The sequence below is a fragment of the Oncorhynchus clarkii genome, chromosome 27 (assembly GCF_045791955.1).
Source record: "Oncorhynchus clarkii lewisi isolate Uvic-CL-2024 chromosome 27, UVic_Ocla_1.0, whole genome shotgun sequence".
Lineage (NCBI taxonomy): Eukaryota > Metazoa > Chordata > Actinopteri > Salmoniformes > Salmonidae > Oncorhynchus > Oncorhynchus clarkii.
In genome coordinates, this window is record NC_092173.1 from 13,199,458 (window position 1) to 13,219,444 (window position 19,987).

At 43.1% G+C, this 19,987-nt stretch overlaps 1 protein-coding gene across 2 annotated transcripts in view; it reads left to right on the plus strand.

The window, feature by feature from the left end:
- LOC139386198 (A-kinase anchor protein SPHKAP-like) overlaps positions 1 to 19,987 on the plus strand; it is a 164,951-nt gene that overhangs the window by 103,398 nt on the left and 41,566 nt on the right. Inside the window, exon 1 of one of the 2 annotated variants that reach the window (XM_071131672.1) lies at positions 12,066 to 12,284. The exons of the other annotated variant lie outside the window; for it this stretch is intronic. Within the exon in view, the coding sequence (XP_070987773.1) occupies positions 12,250 to 12,284 (35 nt within the window). The 5' untranslated portion in view covers positions 12,066 to 12,249. Of the gene's footprint in view, positions 1 to 12,065; positions 12,285 to 19,987 lie in introns of those variants that run through there. 2 annotated transcript variants of the gene reach the window in all.

Consider the following 19,987-nt stretch of genomic DNA (forward strand, 5'->3'; position numbering starts at 1 on the left):
GTATGGTACACACCTCCCTATTTCTCTCAGCGGGAGATTTTCGACAAAAACACAACCTGTCTGTCCCACTAATCAGAGTAGAGGTGTGATTGATGGACAGTGAGCAGAGTGCCTCTGGTAGTGCTTTGGGCCTGCAGGTAGGCTGGCTGGCTGCTCATCGCTCTGCCTCCCTTGGCTCCATGCCAGCCCCCCTGGCACTGCTTGTATGCTGCAGGCTGCAGAGACACTGACCACTGTGAGACATACAGGGGAAGGGGGCGGGGCGGGCAGGTGATCATGCAAGGGAGCGTTTAGGTAGTTGGACGGTAGGAATGTGATAATTGTCCTACTGGAGGAGAAGGAGGTGGAGGGGGGGGGGGGGTATGCTCATGTTTGATAGCCATTTCTACTAGGGCATTTGGAAGAGGATGTGGATAACTTACAACTGTTTTTGTCACAGTAAAACAGAGGGAGGACAGAGGAAGAGGGATGGAAATCCTCATGTCGTGCCATGTGGAATAAATAGACAGGACACCAGTGATACAACGTCCATCCATGCCTGGGCATAAGGATCTGTCTCTGGTTCCAAAGGTTGCTTGTTCAAAGTTGTTTCTGATATTTTTGTTTTAAGCCTACCCCAAACCTTAACCCATACCTTAACCATTTGGAGTTAATGCTTAAAAGTGACCTTGGAATGATACAGAGAACTCACCAAACACTTCGAAATTGGACATTTGGTACAACTTCGAATTTTGACGTTTGAGAAACATGGGAGAACGTCTAATTCTGACGTAAGACTGCTTGTTGATGCAACCTGGTCACATGTACAGTGTAACAAATATATGACTCAACTCTCTCAGAAACCGCTGTAAATGGGTCAACATTCAAGGTTTCTTAGGCAAGCACAGTGAATCACTCTATATCCTATCAGCAAAAGATACCAGGTACACGTGTACCTGCACGCACACACACACACACACATGACACACGCACACGCAGAAGCACACAAATCACATACATACATACACACAGTCACACACACACACACACCACCCGGGTATACTGGATATTACATCCATCTCCAAGGATGGTTCAGCAGCAGAGCAAACATGTACTGATGAAGAAATAGCATATTCATTCCTGATTAGTTGAATCATAATAACTGGAGATCGGCTCTACCCCATCCTAGCTGCGTTTCCTCACCTATGTAACCGATAGCTATTTTATTCTTTCCAGAATGTTAACCTCCGATATGCCATAGCAATTATGCACGTTCATGTCAAATTTCAGACATGTTTATTACCATGTGTTTTTGCAGTGCATTCAAAGACTACAGCCTAATTTGCTGTGTCTCAAATGCCACCCTATTCCCATAGAGCACTGTGCACCCTGGTAAAAAGTAGGGCACTATTACTATATAGGGAATAGGGTGCCATTTGGGACATACCCCATGACTGCCTACAATATTTTAGTGAGCTTGGTTAACATTTAAAGGGAGCATTCCGTTTTCTCTTCATAATCCTTATTGCTACATGGTCGGCAGCATAATGAAACCACGGGCTGCTCTTGGAAATTAGGTGGTTAGAAAGATAATAATTGATTTGGGGAGTCAAAGCAACCTGGTATTCCATTTGGTTTCCATGTTGATTCTAAACCTTAATTAAGTTTTCCGTGGCTGTCTAGCGTACTTTCTCCTCTGCTTGGAAACTGATCGCTGAATGATTAGTTGATGAGATTCTGAACTGCAGACTGAGCCCTGTTATGAACATGAGGCTTAAATGCCTCAAAGGACTTCTCATATATAACATCCACGCACATGTTTAAAGACAAAGAAGCGAGAAATTGACAGAAAATGCTTGTGTTGGTGTTTTATACCTCTGAATCATGGTAGCACACCATTGTGGGTTTGTGTTGTTGTAAAGAAAGGAGAAGGGGAAACTGTGCAGTGAAGATGAACACACTACTTGTGTATGTATGTATGTATGTATGTGTGTTTGTGTGTGTCCATGCATGCATGTACAGTGCTTTCAGAAAGTATTTATACCCCTTGACTTATTCCACAGTCATCTTGGGTATGTCTGTATCAGTTTTACACATCTGGATTTGGGGATTTCCTCCGATTCTTCCTTGCAGATCTCCTGAAGCTCTGTTAAATTAGATGGGGAGCGGCTCTGTTAAATTAGATGGGGAGTCTTTCCACATACTTTCTATGGGATTCAAGTCTAGACTTTGGTTGGGCCACTCAAGGTCTTTCACATTTTTGTTCTGAAGCCATTCCAGCATTACTTTGGTTGTATGCTTGAGTCATTTCCACTCTAAGGTTGTTTGCACTCTGAAGCAGATTCTCATCAAGGATTTTCCTGAATTTGGCTCCATTCATTGCTCCCTCTATTCTCACCCGCCTCCCAGTCCCTGCCACTGAAAAGCATCCCCATAGCATGATGCTGCCACCACCATGCTTCACGCTAGGGATGGTGTTCGACAGGTGATGATCGTGCCTGGTTTTCTCCAGACATAGCACTTTGCATTCAGGCCAAAGAGTTATGATCTCAGAGTCTTTCACATGCCTTTTTGCAAACTCCAGGCATGCTGTCATGTGCCTTTTTCTCAGGATTTCTGTAGTCTGGTAACTCTCCCATAAAGCCCAGATAGGTCAAGTTCTGTAGAGGTTCTCCCATCACAACCAAGGAACTCTGTAGTTATGTCAGAGTGGTCGTTGTGTTCTTGGTCACCTCCCTGATCGAAGGTCCTTCTTGCCCGGGTGCTCAGTTTGGTCGGGCAGCCAGCTCCAGGCAGAGTCTGGGTAGTTCCATATTATTTACATTTCCCAATGATGAGAACCACTGTGCTCTTGGAAACTTACAACACTCCAGCAACAGCTTTCATTCCCCAGATATACAGTGGTTTGCGAAAGTATTCACACCTTGGTATTTTTCCTATTTTGTTGCCTTACAACCTAGAATTAAATTATTTTTGTGAGGGTTTGTATCATTTGATTTACACAACATTCCTACCACTTTGAAGTTGCAAAATAAAAAAGTCAATACTTTCTAGAGTCACGTTTTGCAGCAATTACAGCTGCAAGTCTCTTGGGGTATGTCTCCATAAGCTTGGCACATCTAGCCATTGGGATTGTTGCCCATTATTCAAGGCAAAACTGCTCCAGCTCCTTCAAAGTGGATGGGTTCCGCTGGTGTACAGCAGTCTTTAAGTCATACCACAGAATCTCAATTGGATTGAGGTCTGGGCTTTGACTAGGCCATACCAAGACACTTAAATGTTTCCCCTTAAAACGCTCAAGTGTTGCTTTAGCAGTATGCTTAGGATCCTTGTCCTGCTGGAAGGTGAACCTCCGTCTTAGTCTCAAATCTCTGGAAGACTGAAACAGGTTTCCCTCAAGAATTTCCCTGTATTTAGCGCCATCTATCATTCCTTCAATTCTGACCAGTTTCCCAGTCCCTGCCGATGAAAAACATCCCCACAGCATGATGCTGCCACCACCATGCTTCACTGTGGGGTTGGTGTTCTCGGGCTGATGAGAGGTGTTGGGTTTGCGCCAGACATAGCGTTTTCCTCGATGGCAAAAAAGCTCAGTTTTAGTGTCATCTGACCTTTGTACCTTTTTCCATGTGTTTTGGTAGTCTCCCACATGCCTTTTGGCGAACACCAAACGTGTTTGCTTATTTGTTTCTTTAAGCAATGTCTTTTTTTCTGGCCACCCTTATGTAAAGCCCAGCTCTGTGGAGTATACAGCTTAATGTGGTCCTATGGACAGATTCTCCAATCTCCGCTGTGGAGCTTTTTAGCTCTTTCAAGGTTATCTTTGGTCTCTTTGTTGCCTCTCTGATTAATGCCCTCCTTGCCTGGTCTGTGAATTTTGGTGCGCGGCCCTCTCTTGGCAGGTTTGTTGTGTTGCCACATTTTTTATAGCCCAACCCTGATCTGTACTTCTTCACAACTTTGTCCCTGACCTGTTTAGAGAGCTCCTTGGTCTTCATGGTGCCGCTTGCTTAGTGGTGTCGCAGACTCTGGGGCCTTTCAGAACAGGTGTATATATTGAGATCATGTGACAGATCATGTGACACTTAGATTGCACACAGGTGGGCTTTATTTAACTAATTCTGTGACTTCTGAAGGTAATTGGTTGCACCAGATCTTATTTAGGGGCTTCATAGCAAAGGGGGTGAAGACATATGCACGCACCACTTTTCCATTTTCGATTTTTTCGATTTTTTAAAAAACAGGTTATTTTTTTCATTTCACTTCACCAACTTGGACTATTTTGTGTATGTCCATTACATGAAATTAAAATTAAAATCCATTTAAATTACATGTTGTAATGCAACAAAATAGGAAAAACGCCAAAGGGAATACTTTTGCAAGGCACAGTATGCCTAATCACAATTCACAAATCTCGAAGGTCTATGGATAGTTCCTTGGACTTCATGGTATAGTTTTTGATTTGCCATACACTATCCACTGTGGGACCTTATATAGACAGGTGGGTTTCTTTCTAAATCATGTCCAGATCATTGAATGGACTCCAATCAAGTTGTAGTGACGTTTCAACGATGATCAATTGAAAATGGATGCACCTGAGCTAAATTTGGAGTGTCATGGCAAACGGGTGTCAATACTTATGTAGATGTATTTTATTTTAATTGAACCTTTATTTAACTAGGCAAGTCAATTAAGAACAAAATCTTATTTACAATGACGGCCTACCAAGAGGTGGAAGGCCTCCTGTCCGGACAGGAGCTGGGATTAAAAATGAAATATAGGACAAAACACACGTCACAACAAGAGAGACACCACAACACTACATAAAGAGAGACAAAAAGATAGAGACAACAATACATCACGCGAATCAGCTACAAGTATCAGTAAGTGTCCATGGTCGTTTTTGAATGTAGAGATGGAGATTAAACTGTCCAGTTTGACTGGTTTTTGCTTGTTCCCATCGCTAGCTGCAGCAAACTGAAAAGAGGAGTGACGGGGGGGGGGGGGTCTTTAACAGATTGTAACTGGCAGAATTAGAGAATGAGGGTTGCAGTAGGTATCTCAGATAGGGGGAAGTGAGGCCTAAGAGGATTTTATAAATAAGCATCAACCAGTGGGTCTTGCGCCAGGTGTACATAGACGGCCGGTTTACAGAGGAGAATAGAGTGCAGTGATGTGTCCTATAAGGAGTATTGGTGGCAAATCTGATGGCCGAATGGTAAAGAACATCCAGCCGCTCGAGAGCACCCTTACCTGCCTATCTATAAATTACGTCTCCATAATTTAGCACAGGTAGGATGGTCATCTGAATCAGGGTTAGTTTGGCAGCTGGGGTGAAAGAGGAGCGATTACGACAGAGGAAACCGCTTCTAGATTTAACCTTAGCCTGCAGCTTTGATATGTGCTGAGAGAAGGACAGCGTACTGTATGAGTACTTGTATGAAGTACTTGTATGAGGTGACAACTTCAAGCTCTAAACCCTCAGAGGTACTAATCACACCGGTGGGGCAGGAGGGGGGCATTTAACTCGAAATCCAAGGAGGGGTCAGCTGAGTATGAGACTGTATCACCTGCATATAAATGAATGAGAGAGCATCCTACTGCCTGAGCTATGTTGTTGATGTAAATTGAGAAGACAGGTGACAGGCAGTGGCTGAGACAGCAGATGTTCTGACTTTACATTGCGCTCTTTGAGAGAGGTAGTTAGCAAACCAGGCCAAAAACCCCTCAGAGACACCAATACTCCTTAGCCGACCCAAAAGAATGGAATGGTCTACCGTATCAAAAGCTTTCGCCAAGTCAATAAAAATAGCAGCACAACATTGCTTAGAGTCAAGGGCAGTGGTGATATAATTTAGGACCTTTTAAGGTTGTTGCAGTGACACATCCACATCTGATGAGATATTTCTGAATTTCAATTTCAATAAATTTGCAAAAATGTTTAAAAATGTTTTCACTTTGTCATTATGGGCTATTGTGTGTAGATGGGTGAGAAAAAAATATTGAATCCATTTTGAATTCAGATTGCGACACAAGAAAATGTGGAATAAGGGGTAGGGTATGAATACTTTCTGAAGATACTGTATGTCCGCATCAGTGTGCATACAGTGATGTCTAGGATTAAGTAGACTTAAAGTTTCCTCCTTCCGTTTCAATGGCATCCTAGGAGGATTAAAGGGGACAGGCGATAATCAGTGTCGAACAGAGAGAGTCTCAAATGAGCGTGGTAGCCTAGTGTTCTGTTGTACTAGTCCTGACTTGGCTTGACTCTGGGCTCTGACTGAGCTTGGTCTCAGCATGAACAGCCACCAGCCGGAAGCACAAGCTGTCACCAGCCACTACCGTAATGAAACCTCCTTCCTTTACCATCCCCTATACCAGCTACCAAAACCCCAACCCCCCACCCCTCTGACAGTCACTGTCAGAGGTACATACTGTACCTCTCATTCACTTTACTACTATTTACCCACCAACACTCCACAGTTCCTAATGTAACGCCACCATTGACAGTATCACCCCCTGCCACCTACTGTATACCCACCGCCAACACTCCACACCTTCCAACCTCCTGTCCCACTGCCTCTCCAGACAGGCCATTGGATGAATGTCAAATATTGACCTGAGCTTGTGAAATCAAGTTGATCCTCCCACTCATCCCAAACCTTTATGTACAATAGTGACAACAGTGTCAGCAAAGGCCTCTCACCCAGACCCTCACTAACCTCTCCATATGATTATAATAATAATAATTATCATCTCTGCTAATCACATCCTCTGCTCATTATTCTACGTAAACAGGTGACTAGATGCAGAGGACCAATCATGTGAATGTGCAGGTATAGCTGCAGAAAGAGGGGAGCGTGATTAGACTGATTAATGATGTCATTAGCCATAATTGCGGCCGGAATCAATGAGCTCCCATGTGCCGTTTATGTAATGCTGAAATGCACTGTTCCCTGCCACCGTGCGTAAATTTTGGCGTGCATGATAGGTGTGAAATCGATAGAATGGCCATAAAATGCTAAAGTCCATCTTTCGGTGAAGCTCCGATTTCGTGCGTCATTGAACTCTGCGTAGAATCGTTTTTCTCTCCCCCATTTGCATATTTCTCATAGAAAGGTGGCAGTCATTGGAATGTCAGTAATATCCATAACGGTCTTGTCTGCCGTGTAATCTTCCATCCAGGGTGCGTACACACACACACACACACACACACACACACACACACACACACACACACACCATTGTGAAACTCCTATTAGTAAAGTCTTCTTCTTGTCCTTTGATGAGGGGATAAAAGCCAGATCACATCAACTGGAGAGATGTGATGGAAATAGTCAACTTAATACACTCCTGTTAGTCCAAGCAGTCGCAAATCCTTTTTTAACAAGCACGGCCACACACATACACACAAATAGGCGCACAAGCACTCATGCGCACACACAAATACGAGTGTAAACCCACACACACATACGCAGACAGACACACACACACTTTTACAATTGTCTATTTATTGCTGTTTTCCTATCCTTAAATTACTCTCTTTTTCCACAAACAACCATCTTCTGCCTACAAAACAGTAACCAAATCAAACCATGTGAAACCATCGACATATTGCATCTCTTCTAACTGAGGAAAGCTAAATATCATTTAAAAGACCTAGTACAGTCAAAAACATGATTTACCTGGGTTTTATATCTATTTTCACACTATGAGGTTGGAATAATACTGTGAAGTTGTGAAAAGTATAACGATGCCATTTTAGTGTAAGAGCAGTTTGAAAAGACCGTCTGAAATTTCAGCTTGTTTTGTTGGGATGGAGTTTTGGCCAGACAGGCAGTAAATTAGTTAGTAGACCAGTAAGAAAGAGAGTTCCACACCTCTCTGCCAACAACAGCTAGTTTTCACTCAGACCAAACCCAAACAGCCCTAGCTATTCTTGCTTGAGAAATTGCTCTTCGCTAAGAAGCCATTTTTGTTTTATTTTTGACCAATTGAATTGAAATCAATCACACTAAATTACTTGTTACCCAGAAATGATTTGATTTTGAGATACAAATCTCTGCATTGGATAATTTAAATGTATAGCATTACTGTAGATGCCATTGCCATGAGCAACCACTCACCACCCAGTAAGAAATGTTCTTAGCTGTGGGTGACGTAACCTTCCCTTTACAGTAGCATGTGTTGTGTGTGTCCTCTGGTCCCAGGGGTGAAGGGTCAAACCCCCAGTACTCCTAATGTCCCATAAATATTTCTGTCTGTGTCACAACCACTCAGACTCATTTTGAAACCACTGTAGTCTGTCTCTCCTTTGATTATTCTCTCTCACACCCTGCCTTTAGCATCTTTCTCTCTCTAGATATATACATGTCTGCCTGCCTCTTCTCTCTCTGCCTCTTCCCTCCCTCTTTCTCTCACTCTACCTCTCTCTCTCCTTTTTGCATGTACACATATTTTTCCAACCGCTACTCCAATCGTGCGTTACTGTTATGTACCCAGCCAGATTTGAAAATAGCTCATCTGTGACAGGGCTTTGACAGTGAGAGCACTCTCTGGCTGGTTTGTTCTCTTTTCCACACTGAAAGGCTTTGCTCCTACTGGCTCACTCTGATGTGGTTCTGTGTTGATGATGGCGATGAGATGATTTGAGTGGTTGCTTTAATCTTTGCCGTTCCTTCTATATTTTTTAAAAAGAAAAGACCTGATGGAATTGTTCCCTTTAAATGGCTTTGGGATTAGGAGGGAGGGAGGGAGGGAGTGAGGGAGGGAGGGAGGGAGGGAGGGAGGGAGGGAGGGAGGGAGGGAGGGAGGGAGGGAGGGAGGGAGGGAGGGAGGGAGGGACTCTTAGAAAAGAGAGTGCTATCTACAACTTAAAAGGGTTCTTAGGCTGTCCCCATATGTAATTTTGAGTTCCATGTAGAACCCTTTTTACAGAGGGAAAGGGTATATACACACACACACAACCCTTTCTACAGAGGGTTCTACATGGAACCCAAAAGTGTTCTACCTGGAACCAAAAAGGGTTCTACCTGGAACCAAAACGGGTTCTACCTGGAACTTAAAAGGGTTCTTATTTGGGGAAAGAACCCTTTTGGAATGCTTTTTTCTAAGAGTGTAGTGTCAGTTGTGTTGGGTATGTATGAGTGGCCAGTGGGCAAACTTGTGGCCTGGGGAATTCTAAAAGGCCTATGTGAACAGCTCAATGTTCACACACACCCTGACTGTCTGTCTGACTGATTGTCAGCCTCTGGGTGACCACTGTCACTCACAGTCTAACACACAGATAAACATACATACACACACACACACACACACACACACACACACACACACACACACACTCACAGCTGTCACTCACAACACTCGCTGACTGATTCGAATGCGAGGGACAGCGCTAACCGCTAGCCAATGCAGTCTAACGATCTGACCACTCTACCACTCTGTCTGTCTGTGAAGAGGACAACACGTCTGGTCTGACTGACAGACACCCACGGCTAATGGCAGAGGGGAAACAAAGCCTGTGAACAACAGGAAGTAGCTGTATTTGAATACAAACAGCCATACTTACGAACAGGTAAGGCCTGTGTCATGAATACTAACACCTGTCTGACTGAGAGAAAGGTGTTTGAGAGATGTGTTTGTTTGGAGAGAAACATGACTGGAGAGAGCAGTAGGGATTGTGATCGAGTGGTAGTAGTCAAAGGGACTGACAGGACATTTATAGCCCTAAATCACAAATATTTATTTGGCATGGTGGAAGCGGTGTAGCAGTGTTGAACAGTGTGCGTGTGTGTATGTGTGTGTGTTTGTGTGCTTGCGTGCATGCCTGACTGTGTGTGTGTGTGTTCGGCCACACTGGTGCAGGTGAAATAGAAAGGAGATGGAGGGCTACGTTAACTTGTAGAATACAATAACATCTCTGTCTACTGCAGTTTGGACCACTTGTCTTTGGTAATAAAGGTTGAAGGAAAATTACTATTCCTGCAGAGTAGATGGGATGGGAGTGTGTGTGGGTTGAGGTGTGTGCTTGAGTGGAAGGCGAGACGAGGTGACTAGGGAGCCTTTTGTGTAGGTGTGTGTGTGTGAGAGAGAGAGAGAGAGAGAGAGAGAGAGAGAGAGAGAGACTTCCAGTATGACTTACCCAGAGGGGAACAGCAAGGTCACTTCACACTGCTTGTCCTCTATGCAGCATGGGGACTAGGGAGATTGCCCCTCAGGCTACAGTACAGTTGAACATACGGCTGTGATGGTGATGAATTTGGGGACTCACAATTAATCTTACTAGATTTACCTTGGTTTGACTGTGGCTTAGATTTATGACTATGGTGACACTGTGATGAGGTAACTGTAGCAGCCTATGTAGAACATCCATTTACAATACAACATTTGGCAATATAATTTATGTCACAACTTACAAGTATTTTTATGTGGAGAATGTGACACATTTACAGTACACCCACTACTCTAACACATACACAACAAAACAAGCTACAGCCTGGCAGGACCCTGGGCCCTGCTCTCTACATGACATTCAACCCTCCAACACTCTCACACGCAAACATATACACACACAGGCACACACATCCACACCTCCCTCTGCAGACTAATGGTCCTATTACCCTGAAAGGTCGGTTAAATCTCCTAGCACAAGGAGGAGAGGGGGGGGGCGTGTTGCAGTGGCCATCGGGTAAAGAGAGCAACATTCCATATCACTCTGGCTGCTCCGCCTGCGGTTTTGGAGTGACTGAGGCACCAATTGGTATTCATGAAGAATCCTTAAGATGTTGTTTTCTCAGAATTCCCCCACTGATCATTTCAGCACGGTAATGTGTGTGTGTGTGTGTGTGTGTGTGTGTGTGTGTGTGTGTGTGTGTGTGTGTGTGTGTGTGTGTGTGTGTGTGTGTGTGTGTGTGTGTGTGTGTGTGTGTGTGTGTGTGTTTGTGAGTGTGTGTTGGGGGTAAAAATAGGGCAGAGGCTTTTTTATACATCAAAACAGGGGTAAAATTGCAGTCATTGTGACAAATTGACACCATAGCTCCACAGGGCTATTATTGGTCTTTATAAAGTGAATGATATAAGAACAGTAGGCAAAGACAGGAGGGAAGGTTCGCTTGTTATTAGGATTCATACATGTATGAAAAATCAAGTTGCTACGTGACCACAAATGACATAGGCCGCGTTCCTCAGTTAAGGCCGAGGCGACGCAAAAACAAACGGTGGCTTGCCACGTCATCGACCGTGTCATCGACTGACAAAAAGCTATAACAGCTGATACTTAAAATACCTATCCAGGCGTTGTTAGATCTTTCAGGCGTCAGCAACATCTAAGCTATGGAAGGCAGGCAGACTTAGCTTCCTCTGCTATCTACATTGAGTGAGATCAAGCAGTAAGATATTGAATGACATGGATAGGCTACTCTGATATTATAGGCTTCTCTGAGCTCTATCACAGAGCAGTTTCCATCAGAGCTATTAAAGTAGATGTGTCCTGTTGCCTTGGCATCAGGTCTAGATCAAGCCCTGTTGTGATATAGGGCATATCCTGGTCAACAAACAGATACACTGGTCTGTCTGACCTTGTGCTGCCTGCTGTGGTTCAGGAGCTGACAACTGTACTGACACCAGTGGATTACTTAAACCATCCTTTGTTCAACCTTTTTTTAAAGGGGAAAACACCCTTGAGGTTAAACACCTCTTTTGAGAGTGTGACCTTGTCTTAACAATGTTGCATGTGAAATAAGATTAGAACTGTAAAGCAATCTAATATTGTTAGTTTATGGTAAGTAAGGAGCAAGACATAATTCAGCCTCCTACCAATAGCCTAATAAAATACAGAGGCTTTATTTTGTGCCCATGATGAAAATGTAGAGAAGGGTTATTTGTCTCTTATCTTCAGCAGCTATTTTCCTTTTGTTAAGGGGAATCTATTGTGTGTGTATGTTTGTGTGTGCCTGCGTGTCTTTGCTTGTGTGTTTTATTTATATATATAGATATATATAGATATGCTGGGAGAGGCTATGCTCCCGCTCCTCTTCAAGCGGACTTTCATTTTGCTGCTGGCTGCGCGCTGTTAATGACCGTAGTATACACACTCGCCCTGTGAAGTCACGGTAGCGTCACGGTAGCGCTGGAATTTCTCCTCTCCTCGGTCCGGGGATGTGCATCTGGAGAGGACTGTGTCCTCGCGACAGCGACGCGCCGCATTCCTCCGCTCCTCTCCTACGGAGGACATAAAACCCCAGACTCCGGTAGCTTATCTTGGACGGGATGGCCGGTGCTAAGTGCCTTCTGAAGACGCCGAGGTATGTGTGTTAATTAATACCGCGACTGTTGCGAGAGTTTAAACCAATTGCAGATTATCCTTCAATTGAATGGTCCCGTATTGACTGTAAATAAATGTTAGCCTATCTAACCTTTTTTTCGTTGCAATGCAATTGGTTGTTTATGTGTAAATTACAAAACTGCAATAATGTAGCCTAAATACGGTAACAATGTTTTGAATTGTATTTTTTGGTACAGTAGCCTGTATCAGCACAGCCTGCACAGAGCAGTAGTTTAAACAAGTGCTGTGCTCCAGCTCTCGAGCTGTCGACTCAGAGGACATTAGGAAAAATATACAACTGAAGCAGGAAAACACAAGATCGATAATAATCTAGCCAATAAATGGAATTTAATTTTTCCAAAGATTATGCATTTCATCTGTCTACGTATTTTAAGTATCAATGGATTTTAATAGCCTAGACTACTAAATATGTGTTATGATTAATTGAATTATGAAAAAATTGTGTAAACACTGTGTCGTGCAGCTAACCAAAAATGCCCACTTTGCGTGTGCGGTGCCACGCATGTGGAGACATAGCCTAACCATCTTGGTTCACTTCAATGGGCAATACAGAGTAGCCTAAAGACAAACAAATGTCAATCAATGCATAACCTAATACTTCATGCATTAATTTGATCGGTTTGCCAGGGGCAGACTTGGACAAGAATTCAGCCTTGGCATTTTATCCACACCAGCCCACATCACTGAGCATGGAGCCAACTCACCCCCCTTCTCTGGTGTCACTCTGCTTCTTCTTGTTCTCTGTCTGTCGGTCTGTCTGTCAGCTTAAGCCACAATGCCTATAGGCTTTCATTATAAAAGCCAAGCTAACGACTTGGCAATGTTGTAAATTAGTGCCTGTCATATGCACTGGCGATTTTAGCATGTAAATCGTGGTGGGGCAAAAAAAATAATGTGGGATGCATGCCAGCAAAGCCACTACACAACACTAAACAATACATTCATTGCGCTATACCACTGCTACACCTGGCTATCAGCGGAGCCTTGTCTGGCAGCGAAACAGTTCATTCAGCCTCATTAACTACCTTTAAAAAAACATAGCTGATATGGCTGACTTGCTTAAACAAATGTGGTTTCTACTGACAATTGAGATGTACAAACTATGGCATAAGGGGACGACAAGCGGATAAGAGGCAATCCGTAATTTTGATTAAGACAATAATGAGCGAGCTAGGACGGACTAGTCAATAACTATTTGTTCAGCACTTTTGAAATGTACAGTGACAGAATTCAGAACATGGGCAGTTCTTACAGTGTTCTCCCTGTACACCAAGTCAGAACTGTAGGATAAATAAAGGGGGCATATAAGCAGACACGGAGAGCTCTTACAATAATCAATGATTACATTTCTCAAAAACAGGTTATAGGCCACATGTGCACCACCAAGTCAGAACAGTTGGCGAAATTAAGAGGTGAAAATAGACCAAATTATTAGGGTGAGGCACATGGGCTACTAACAGCTTACTACACAACATACACTTAGTATTACTTTCTTAGCTACAGTATACATATCACATAATTTATGCAGCAGCATACAAGACATGTTTGGACTCACCTTGTTGTGCTGTGCTCACTTGAACAGGAAGGTGGCGCGGCGTTCCTTCGTGGGCAAATTTTGTCATCAAACTTTTGACATCAAAGTCTGGCATTCTCTGGATTTATGGTGCTTTCAAGACAACTGGGAACTCGAGAAAAAAAAGCTTGAATCATGATGACATCAGTGATCTTCAGGTCGTAGCTCTAGAAAGAGACCCGAGTTCCCATATTTACATTCTGATTTACATTCTGAACATATTTTTCCAGTCGGAGCTTGTTTTTCCAGAGTTTCCAGTTGTCTTGAACTCACTAAAGTCAGATTCGGCAGTTCGGAGTTAACAGTTGTTTTGCGTGCAGCACAAGTCAGTCTTCATTGACAGCATGGCCAATTTTAAATGTTTATCATTTTAAGCTTGGAAAAGAGACCCTTAAATCTTAGACTTGGGACCCCCACAGCCACTCCACTGAATAGCAGGCTAATGATTGCTTTGCAATGCTTGCAGTTAGCCAATGATTCCTTCCAAACCACTCATTGTTGAATTTGCTATTTCCAACTTGTTGTGTAATGTTTATGTCCAATGGTCGATGAGCACCAATATGTTTTAGCTATAATTTCTCTTCATTATTTCTCTTCATATGACAAGGATTAAAAATGATTTGCCAGTAGATTGTCGACTTGATTCATGATGCTGACTGCTAGCTAAGATAGAAAGTATGATGTTGACATGATCAGTCCAATCAATGCTACTATAGATGTAACGTGATTTGACGTCATTTTATCTGTGGACAATGACCTTGAGCCTTCTTGGATGGGCACTTCTAATGGAACTCTATGGCAGCACCCAGGGGGATAGAATTTTAGAGATCTAACCTTAGACTTGGTGATGACATGGTGTCCCCATGAGTGACAGAACACTGAGCCAATCATGGCACAACGCTCCGTATTTTCTGCTGGCTTGCCCCACCACCATAGAAAGCACTGAGCTAGGCTGAAACTCCTGCATTTTGGAGCTGCCTTACTCAAGAAAACAAAAAAGAGACCATGTTTGTATGAAGCTTTATTAATTCATTGATACATATATATATTTTGTCATTATTTCCAAACTGATATATGACAGGTATTAATGATAAAATAACATGCAAAACAGGCAAGCCTATTTTTTTATTTTATTTTTGCAAAAAATGCTGGGCTCAAAACAGGTGGCCCAAACCTGAATGACGGGTCGCCACTGGTCATATGTGTTCCCCAATTTTTGCCTAAAATGACATACCCAAATCGAACTGCCTGTAGCTCAGGCCCTGAAGCTAGGATATGCATATTCTTGTTACCATTTGAAAGGAAACACTTTGAAGTTTGTGGAAATGTGAAAGGAATGTAGGAGAACATAACACAATAGATCTGGTAAAATATAATACAAAAAAACAACCCTTTTTTTGTATTTTTTTTGGTACCTTCATCTTTGAAATGCAAGAGAAAGGCCATAATGTATTATTCCAGCCCAGGTGCAATTTAGATTTTGGCCACTAGTTGTCAGCAGTGTATGTGCAAAGTTTCAGACTGATCCAATGAACCATTGCATTTCTGTTCAAAATGTTGTATAAAGACTGTCCAAATGTGCCTAATTTGTTTATATATAACTTTTCATGTTCAAAACTGTGCACTCTCCTCAAGCAATAGCATGGTATTCTTTCACTGTAATAGCTAATGTAAATTGGAGAGTGCAGTTAGATGAACAATAATTTAAGCTTTCTGACAATATCAGATATGTCTATGTCCTGGGAAATGTTCTTGTTGCTTACAACCTCATGCTAATCAGATTAGCCTACATTAGCTTAACCATCCCGCAGGGGACCCACCAATCCTGAAGAAGTTTAATAAAATAAAATACAATTGTTAGCACAGGTGCTCCCAACTTAAAAAATATTAGGAGCGCAACATACCCATGAGACCTATAGGCCTATACCCTCACAATGGCAGGTGCGCAGTTAGTGCGCACCCCGCTAAATATCTCAAAGCCATATCAGATATCTTGGTTGTAAAATAATTGCTATTGAGCTGAATATTGAGAGTTAAGAAATAAAACATTTAAAAATAGCTACAGAAAGATTAGAGTCTTCTCTCTTCGACAGAGAGGGGACAAAGCTTCCAAAGCTGTTTTTCCCGCAATTGCATTTTTAAATGTTTTATGATCAGAACACTTTTTTCTCTCGAGCGCATTTGTGTGCATGGGGGAGAGGAAAGTGTCTCGCTCATCACAGCAACATGCCCCAGCGAGGGCACGGGGCAGGACAGACACTCATTACAGGAATCATGAAGACAATGCACATTACTGTTGGTAGGGTTGTGGAGTAACAGATTAACTATAATCCATTATGTGACCAGCAAAAATATTGTAATCAGATTACAGATACTTTAGAAAAACTAGACGATTACTTTCAAATAAAGATGTTTATGGAAGAAAATATACTCTGTTCTCAATGACATTCAAATCAGCATTGAAAAAAGGCGCAAGTTTAAGTTTGTTCCACCTGAGCGAGTCTGACCACAAGTCAGAGACCACTATGATGACACACATTGATTTATCCTGCAATAGATGTCGTTCAATTGGTAACATACATTTTTGTATGGGGAAGGTAATCTAAAAGTAACTGAATATAATCAGATTACTTTACTGAGTTTGGGTAATCCAAAAGTTATATTATTGATTACAATTTTGTATAGGTAACTAGTAACTATAACGGATTACATTTAGAAAGTAACCTAACCTACCCTACCCTGACTGTTGGACCAAATCATGGTTTTAGCCGCCAAACAAATAGATTGTTTTCAGTAAGGTGACAATGTAGAATGTGCTCCTTTCTGTTTTTTAACCATCCATAATCTTGGCTGTCTAAGATCGTAGCAGATCTCTTTGCTAATAACGCGTTTGACTTTGAAGTTTGCGTGAGTTTGAGTTTGCGTGACCTCATCTCAGCCTATCAGAAAAAAAAGCCTTTGGAAAGTATTCAGTCAGACCCCTTGACTTTTTCCACCTTTTGTTTACAGCCTTATTCTAAAACGGATTAAATAAAATCAATTTCCTCAGCAATCTACACACAATACCCCAAAATAACAAAGCGAAAACAGGTTTTTAGACATTTTTGCAAATGTATACCCTATTTACACAAGTATTCGACCATTTGCTATGAGACTAAATTGAGCTCAGGTGCATCCTGTTTCCATTGATCATCCTTGAGATGTTTCTACAACTTGATTGGAGTCCAACTGTGGTACATTCAATTGATTGTACATGATTTGGAAAGGCACACACCTGTGTATATAAGGTCCCACAGTTGACAGTGCATGTCAGAGCAAAAACTAAGCCATGAGGTTGAAGGAATTGTCCGAAGAGTGAGCAAGAACCCGATGGTCACTCTGACAGAGTTCCTCTGTGGAGATAGGAGAACCTTCCAGAAGGACAACCATCTCGGCAGCAATCCACCAATTAGGGGTTTATGGTAGAGTTGTGAGACGGTAGCCAGTCATCAGTAAAAGGCACATGACAGCCCGCTTGGAGTTTGCCAAAAGGCACCTAAAGAATCTCAAATCAAGATTGAACTCTGTTCTGAATTAACCTTTATTTTTAACTAGGCAAGTCAGTTAAGAACAAATTCTTTGGCTGGCCTACACCAGCCAAATCCGGACGACACTGGGCCAATTGTGCGCTTCCCTATGGAACTTCCGATTCGAACCAGGGTGTCTATAGTGATGCCGCAAGCACTGAGATGCAGTGCCTTAGACCGCTGCGCCACTCAGGAGCCCCTGAATGCCAAGCGTCACGTCTGGAGGAGACCTGGCACCATCCCTATGATGAAGCATGGTGGTGGCAGCATCATGTTGTGGGGATATTTTCAGCGTTAGGGACTGGGAGACAAATCAGGATTGAGGCAAAGATGAACGGAGCAAAGTCCAGAGAGATCCTTGATGAAAACCTGCTTCAGAGCGCTCAGGACCTTAGACTGGGGCGAAGGTTCACCTTCCAACAGGACAACGACCCTAAGCACACAGCCAAGACAACGCAGGAGTGGCTTCGGAACAAGTCTCTGAATGTCCTTGAGTGGCCCAACCAGAGCCCGGATTTCCATCTCTAGAGAGACCTGAAAATAGCTGTCCACCAACATACCCCATCCAACCTGACAGAGCTTGAGAAGATCTGCAGAGAAGAATGCTTGTAGTGTCATACCCAAGAAGACTCGAGGCTATAATCAATGCCAAAGGTACTTCAACAAAGTACTGAGTAAAGGGTCTGAATACTTGTCTAAATGTGATATTTCAGGTTTTTATTTTTAATACATTTGCAAAAATGTCTAAAAACCTGGTTTTGCTTTGTCATCATGTTGTATTGTGTGTAGATTGATGAGGGGGGAAAAACAACTTTATCCATTTTAGAAAAAGGCTGTAACGTAACAAAATGTGGAAATGGTCAAGGGGTCTGAATACTTTCTGAAGGCACTGTACTACAACTTCATATAACTTGTAAAGTAGTATGTCTGTACCATTTTCCATCTCAGCTGTGGACTCAGCGTTGTGTATCAGGTCCTGAAGCTCGGTTGTTGGTGAGTCGAGGGCTCTGCAGGATGGCCTACTGTTTGAAGACAGTAGGTCACTTGGGTCTCTACAGACTCTACAGTCACTACAGACTATGGTTTAATTCCAGGCTGAATCACAACCAGCTGTGATTGGGAGTCCCATAGGGAAGCTCACAATTGGCCCAGCGTTGTCTGAGTTAGGGTTTGAAAATAAGAATTTGTGCTTAATTGACTTGCCTAGTTACATAAATAAATTCAGGAATTTGCGTCACCAAACATCAGTCCAAAATCTTGCTCAATCTACAGACAAGACACACTAAGACAATACAATCTCAGCTACCAGATTTCTAAGACATGGTCCTGTCGCCTTTGAAGGGTAATAGCTCTGGCAATGACCACCCTGAGACATGGTCCTGTGGCCTTTGAAGGGTAATAGCTCTGGCAATGACCACCCTGAGACATGGTCCTGTGGCCTTTGAAGGGTAATAGCTCTGGCAATGACCACCCTGAGACATGGTCCTGTGGCCTTTGAAGGGTAATAGCTCTGGCAATGACCACCCTGAGACATGGTCCTGTGGCCTTTGAAGGGTAATAGCTCTGGCAATGACCACCCTGAGACATGGTCCTGTGGCCTTTGAAGGGTAATAGCTCTGGCAATGACCACCCTGAGACATGGTCCTGTGGCCTTTGAAGGGTAATAGCTCTGGCAATGACCACCCAGAGACATGGTCCTGTGGCCTTTGAAGGGTAATAGCTCTGGCAATGACCACCCAGAGACATGGTCCTGTGGCCTTTGAAGGGTAATAGCTCTGGCAATGACCACCCAGAGACATGGTCCTGTGGCCTTTGAAGGGTAATAGCTCTGGCAATGACCACCCTGAGACATGGTCCTGTCGCCTTTGAAGGGTAATAGCTCTGGCAATGACCACCCTGAGACATGGTCCTGTCGCCTTTGAAGGGTAATAGCTCTGGCAATGACCACCCTGAGACATGGTCATGCTTTGGAAAAAACAATGCATCAACAAGTCATTCAAACGTCCTCACACATGCATGCTATGAAGGTGACATAGTCCATTTCATTCAAACCATACCTGGTATGTCCAGAAACTGTGAAACACAGAGTATGTCAGAGGAGTTCTGTGAGTCATGGACGATTTTTTGACAGTAGGTTGAGGTCCGCTTCATCTTGTCTTTTACAGTTGCTTCATCAGACGTGTGTATCATCAGCACGATGGCCTTTCGACACTGCCCTTCTTCCCTCAGCTAGTCTTTGTCCGTGAAGGGGTCTCTGTCAGCAGCTGGTCCACCTCCAACCAAACACACAACACTGGTATAAACAGTCCAACCAAACCCCATTACACTGAATTGTGAGAAAACCCCATAAAAAAACAAGTCTCACTCCCTTGTGAACACACATTCACATGCTTACACCCTGGCATCCCTGCACCCGAGCGAGCACAAACCATACACACACAAATAAAAGACTGAAGCTAATTTGTCACTGGTGCATGTTAGAATCTGGAAGAAAAGTTGAACAGTTGCAGGGACTGTGTAATG